The following is a 6411-nucleotide window of genomic DNA, read 5'->3' as shown; positions in this document are numbered from 1 at the left end:
AGTCTCCCAGCTAAATTCAACAAGAGCCTCCGGTACTTTCTTTAGACGAAGGCATGCTGGGACAAATCTGGTCCAACATAAAAAGTATCTTCAACCCCTCCTGGTTAGTCACGTATGCTGTCTTTGGAGTGACTCTCCTGTTACTGCTTATCCTCTTTAAGTGTCTCCTACAGAATAATCAGCATCAGCGCACTGTCAACCTGGCTACCCTGCAAGTTCTCATGGCCCTCTGACATACAGGACGTGAACCCCCTCGTGAGGCGGCCCAGGCATGGCTTAGTATCATTGAAGAGGCCAGGGTATGATCAGCCTTCCATACCCATCCTGCCTGCTCCTGGCCAGAGAACACCTCCTTCCAGGACTGGTAGTCATGATGGGTAAGAGCTTGCTTGACAAGCCAACCTAAGACAGGCACAGTCCCTCATGCTGGAGGCTCTCTGAGGTGGGGTCAACAAGGTCGGGGCCAAGCACCCCAGCTCCCATGGGAGTGATGCATATAAATAAATAAAAAGGTTGGATATGTAGGAGGAGGTGCTGACGGGCCTGGTAAACATGCTATGGCGCATGCGCAAGTTACTTCCCCTTAAGCCAACCTGAAATCTGCCTGACTGGGGAGAAACAGCTGACACAAGAACACGTGATGAGAGAGACCACTGAGAGACAGCGCAGCACAGAGCAGCCGAGGGACCAATGGGGCACCGGGAGGGGGTATATAGGCATGCCCAATATCCATAATAAATGAGTCTGCTTTGCCACTTGCCCCACTCCCAGAGTCTGTGTCATTGACTCTGCACCTTCTTACCCCCACCCCCAAGGGGCTCAGAAGCAGGCAACTGCAACAGTGAATCTTCCAAACCTCAGAGGTACATTGTTCAACTTCGGACAGATTCCTTGGAAAACACTTTCCCATAAATGTTAAGGCCTTCCTTTCGCATGAACCTTTTGGTGCCTGATAAGGGAATACCTCTTGTTGAAGGCTTTCCTACACATGCTGCACTCATAGGGCTTTTCTCCAGTGTGGATCATCTGGTGCTCAATGAGTTTGTTTTTGTAGATGAAGGACTTCCCACAATCAGTGCAGCAGTAAGGCCTCTCTCCACTGTGAACTTTCTGGTGCCGAATAAGGCTAGTGTGGTGGCTAAAGCCTTTCCCACATTCTCTGCACTCACAGGGTATCTCTCCAGTGTGGACCCTCTGATGTTGAAGAAGTTGGTTTTTGTGACTGAAGGATTTCCCACATTCACTACACTCATAAGTCTGTGACCTGGCATGGACTTCCTGGTGCTGAAGCAGTTTATCCTCAAGGTCAAAGCCCTTCCCACACTCACTGCATTGGTAAGGCTTTTTTCTGATATGGATTCTATGGTGCTTAAGAAGTGTCTCTTTGAAGATAAAAGTTTTCCCACACTGACTGCACTTGTAAGCCCTTTCTCCAGTGTGAATTCTTTGGTGCCGAATATAATCAGAAGACCGAATAAAGGACTTCCCGCATTTGGTGCAGACATAAGGCTTTTCTCCAGTGTGTATTCTCTGGTGCTCAAGAAGTCTCTTCTTATGGATGAAAGCCTTCTTACATTCCGTGCATTCATAAGGCCTTTCTCCAGTATGGATTCTCTGGTGATCAAGAAGTGACTGTTTATAGAAGAAAGACTTCCCACACTCACTACACTCATAAGCCCTTTCTCCACTGTGAATTCTCTGGTGTCTAGCATGGTCACAGGATTGAATAAAGGACTTCCCACATTCAACACACACATAAGGCCTTTCACTAGTGTGGATTCTGAGCTGGTGCCCAACAAATGTCTGTTTGTGACGGAATGATTTCCCACAAATGTTACACACATAAGGCTTTTCTCCATTATGGGTCCTCTGGTGCTCAACAAGTGCGTATTTGGAGCTGAGAGATTTCCCACAGTCAATGCACACATAAGATCTTTCTCCCATGTGGATTCTCTGCTGGTGCCCAACAAGTGTTTTTTTGTGGAGGAATGATTTCCCACATACACTGCACACATAAGGCTTTTGTGTATCATGAGTCCTTTGGTGTTCAACAAGCAAGTATTTGGAACTCAGAGATTTCCCACACTTACTACATCTGTAAGTTTTTCCTCTAGTATGAACTCTTTGATGTTCAATGATAGGAACCCTCTCACTGAAAGCTTTTTCACATCTGCGATGTCCATAATACCTTTGCTGAGTGGGAAAGGTCTCTTTGCTTCTCAATGGATATTCTCCATGGTGTGTGGTCTGATGCCTAAGAGGACCAGGGCTGGCTGGGAAATCCTTTTCAACATCTTTGCATGTGATGAGGTTCTCAGACCCAGGAACTTTACAGCTACTCATGATTAAGGTTCTCATCTCCTCTCCTCTTTGGAAATGTTGCTCTCTACTACGCTGCTTCTGGCTCTGGTGTAGGTTCGAGCTGAATGAGAACTGTTTCCCACATGCCACACATGTGGACGGTGTCTGCCCAGGAAGTATTCTTTGGTGCTCAGCAACCAGGACACACATTTCACAAGGATGAGTCTTTGAAAAGGACACACCTGGTGTTGGACTCCTCATCTGTGACATTCCTGTGGAAACTGTCTGCCCAGGATGGGCATCCTCAGCCTCCACTTCATGCCAATAACCTGGAACCACAAAGATGTGGGTAAAAGGTACATAGACTTTGGAGGGAAGAGGCAAGTCCATTAGAAACACTTGCATGACACAGTAGGAAGGATCAGCCCATGGATTTGTTGGGGTGGGGGGGTTAGTTACTTTTTTGTTGCTGTGACAAAACACCATGACCAAGGAAACTTATAAAAGGAAGAGTTTATTTGAGTTTACAGTTCCAGAGGAATCAGAGTCCATCAAGGTGGGGAGGCATGGTGACAGGAGATAGCCAGAGGAGAAAGCTAAAAGCTCACATTTTTAAGCAGGACAGGAAGCAGAGAGCGACTAGAAACCTGGCACTCTGGTGAGGCTTAGGAACTCTCAAAGCCCGTCCCCAGTGACGTGCTTCCTCCAGCATGGGCATACCTTCTAAGACCTCCCAAAACAGAGCCATCAAATGGAGACAATATGTCCAAATACTTGAAGCCTATAAGGGACATTCTCATTCAAACCACCACAGGGGCCAAGAGAGCTAGACCAGATCAAACAAGACTGGTTAGTAGTAGACCTCCAGGGGCCACAGTATAGGGAAGGCCCAATAGTCATTAAAAGATACAGGGAACAGGGTGAGGTGGTGACAAGACACGGGTACACAATTCTTGTGTCTGTGGTTTTCCTTTTTAAAAAGGCTTTGGTACTGGGGATTGAACCCAGGGCCTTGCATATGTTACATGCATGCTCTACCACTGAGCTATATCCTCAGCAGTATTAGTGATTTTCAGCAGGACTTTGTCTGCTACAGACAGGCGGAGTTGCACCAAAGTAGCTCGTTCAAGGTTTAAATATGTAAGAATAACTTTCAGGACATTAAATAGGGAGTAATGTAGAAGAAACTATAGAGGGAAGGGAACTAAGGGCTAAAAGAGGTCGAGGACAGCCAGATATCAGAAGTTGGCATACACTGCAAGTGGGAAAAATGTCAAGTTAGCAGAGGAAAGAGAAATGAAGCCATGAGCCTTAGCACCAAAATAGTGGTGGGCACAAGCATGCTTGGTATGATTTGAGGTTAGCCTTAAACTCACACCCTGCTGCTGCTCCTACTCAAAGGCTCAGGATTCCATAAGTCCCTCTTACTATAAGTGGATAACTCTCTGCCTTACTCTCTGATTCCCAGCTCAAGCCGGAGCTGTAGGGCTATCTAGAACCTGGGAGGTAGAAGTTCTAAGAGGAAAACACATAGTTGAGTGACCAACACTGACTCAGCATGTCTCAACCAATGAGAGAATACAAGAGAAAAATGTATAAAGTTCCAGCCTCTCGCCTGAGGCCACAGGAACACCCAGTCAAAGAAAAGAAAAGAAAAGAAAGAAGGAAAAAGAAAGAAAGAAAGAAAGAAAGAAAGAAAGAAAGAAAGAAAGAAAGAAAGAAAGAAAGAAAGAAAGAGAAAACCCTAAAGGAAAATCTTACTGTCATAACCTAGTGTTCCCAGAAAATAATGGTCCTATAAACACCTATAATTCCTCAGATAGGGAGGCCCCAAGAAATGCCCACTAAAGGTAAGGAAGGAATGTGTGACACAGGTCTACCCACATATCTGAACTTTAGGAAAGAATGGCAAAGCCAAGTGGCACTGAATAGATAAGCTACAAGACTCTGAACCCAAACTCTTAACTAAAAGGTATTCGAACCATAGATATTGAGGGGCAGAAAGCCTACACTTAACAAACACAGTACCCCTGTCAGGAAGCAAGGAAAGGAAACAGGCCCAAGGTCCTACTCTGGGAAGACAAGGTGATCCTTGAAGAAAAGGGATGCACAAAGACTGTCAATGGTTGGCTGTGAGGGACTTACCCACAGAGGACAGAAGTGCGAAATTCTCCAGCATCACATCATGATACAGGGTCCTCTGAGCTTCATCAAGAAGCCTCCACTCCTCCTGGGAGAAGCGCACAGCAATATCCTCCACAGTCATATGGACCTGTCATGATGGCATAGATAAGTTCATGAGCAGATTTAACCCCTAAGATCCCCAGTACATGGCTGTGTTGCCCAGTGTCACGATGCAAAGCAGAAGAGGCCCTGATGTCACCACTTCGGCTACCCCTCATGCCCCATGGATCACTGTCTCCAGCTTCCATGACAAAGAGAGTAGTGTCATCTGATTGGGATTGTCATACAGAATCTGAGCCACGTTGCTGCCAATCAGGTTTTCTGGGGTCCTAAGTAATGCCACATACATACACACCTGTGTTCTTAAATATCAGGCTCCTGAGCACATCCATTAACACTCCCCATCAGCACATCCCTCTGAGATCAAAGCTCCCACACATGTCCAGACAACCCATAACATCACTGCTACCAGGCCAGATGTGATGCTAGTTTCCCCACACGATATGTTGCTCATGTGCTAGCCAAAACCACCCAGGTCCCAATACGGTCCCAGCTCTTTGCTCAGGCAGTTATTTATGTCTGTCTGCTTTCCTCTCAACTTTTCTGTGAACCCAAAATAAGAGTTTTTAATAAAAGGAATGTTAAAGTAAAATAGAATTTTTATTTTTATTTCATTTTTAAAATATTTTATTATTTCATTTTATGTGTATTGCCTGCACATACATAAGTGCACCCCTGTTGCGCAATGCACACAGAGGTCAGAAGAGAGCATTGGGTTCCCTGGAACTAGAGTTACACATGGTTGCTAGCTGCCATGTGGATGCTGGGATCCAAACCTGGGTTTGCTGCAAGAGCAGCCAGTGCTCTTAACTGTTGAGCCACCTCTCTAGCCCCTCTTGATAGTATTTCTTTTGTTTTTTTGTTGTTTTTTATGTGTATGAGTGTATTGCCTGCATGTGTGTAAGTGCACCTGCATTGTGCAGTACCAGCGGAAGACACGAGAGGGTGTTTGATCCCCTGGAATTAGAGTCATGGACAGTTGTCAGCCACCCTGTGGGTGCTGGGAACCAAACCCAGGTCCTCTACAAAAGCAGCCAGTGCTCTTGACTGCTGAGCCATCTCTCCAGCCCTTCTTGACAGTATTTCTAATAAATATACTTCCGACCCACAGATCATTTTAGTAAACAGCACATACACACCTCTACTTGTTAATGCAAAATTCCTGAGGTTATCCCTGATTTCTCCCTCTCATCATATGCAGTAGAAAATCATCCCTATTTAAAAATCCAACTGTGAAGAAAAAGCCAAACCCCCAAACAATAGACAATGAGAAGAAAAAACACTAGGGCAGAAATCAATAAAATGGAGTCTAAAAGAACAATACATAGAACCCATCAAACAAAGCGTTGGTTTGAAAGAAATGAAGATTGGCATATCCCTAGCCAAAGTAACCAAAAGAGACAGACAGAAGACCCAAATTAGTAAAACTAGAGATGGAACAGCAAGTTACAAAAGACTCCAATGAAATCCAGAAGGCTCTAGGTAATACTTTGAAATTTTACACTGCATGGGGCTGGAAAGATGTCTCAGTGGTTAAGAGCACTGACTGCTCTTGCAGAGGAGCCAGGTTCAAGTCCCAGCACCCACGTAGTGGCTACGAACCATCCTTAACTCCAGTTCCAGAGGATTCCCTGAGGCATTGCACGACACAGGTGCACTCACGAACATGCAGGCAATATACTCATACACATAAAACAAAAATAATAAATAAAAAATAATTTTATACTGCAGAAAAATTAGAAAATCTATAAGAAATAAATTCCGAAACACATATAACTTACCGAGATTAAATCAAGAGGATACCAGTAACTTAAACAGATCCATAACAAACAACATGATTGAAGCAGAAATACAAAGTCCCTCAAA

General features: G+C 44.9%; 1 protein-coding gene across 3 annotated transcripts in view; it reads right to left on the bottom strand.

Annotated features, from left to right (window-relative positions):
- Positions 1-395: 395 nt before the first annotated feature.
- Positions 396-6411, bottom strand: part of LOC103725486 (zinc finger protein 549) — a 29352-nt gene continuing 23336 nt past the window's right edge. For all 3 annotated transcript variants that reach the window (XM_029558454.1, XM_029558453.1, XM_008822799.3), the window contains 2 exons: positions 4447-4573; positions 396-2630 (listed from right to left, as the gene is read on the bottom strand). In XM_029558454.1, the coding sequence (XP_029414314.1) occupies positions 916-2630; positions 4447-4573 (1842 nt within the window). In that variant the 3' untranslated portion in view covers positions 396-915. The remainder of the gene's footprint in view (positions 2631-4446; positions 4574-6411) is intronic.

Source organism: Nannospalax galili, unplaced genomic scaffold (genome assembly GCF_000622305.1).
Source record: "Nannospalax galili isolate Female #2095 unplaced genomic scaffold, S.galili_v1.0 scaffold649, whole genome shotgun sequence".
In the NCBI taxonomy this organism is placed as follows: Eukaryota; Metazoa; Chordata; class Mammalia; order Rodentia; family Spalacidae; genus Nannospalax; species Nannospalax galili.
Note: the sequence above shows the minus strand (reverse complement) of the source record. Positions and strands in the feature narration are given on the sequence as shown.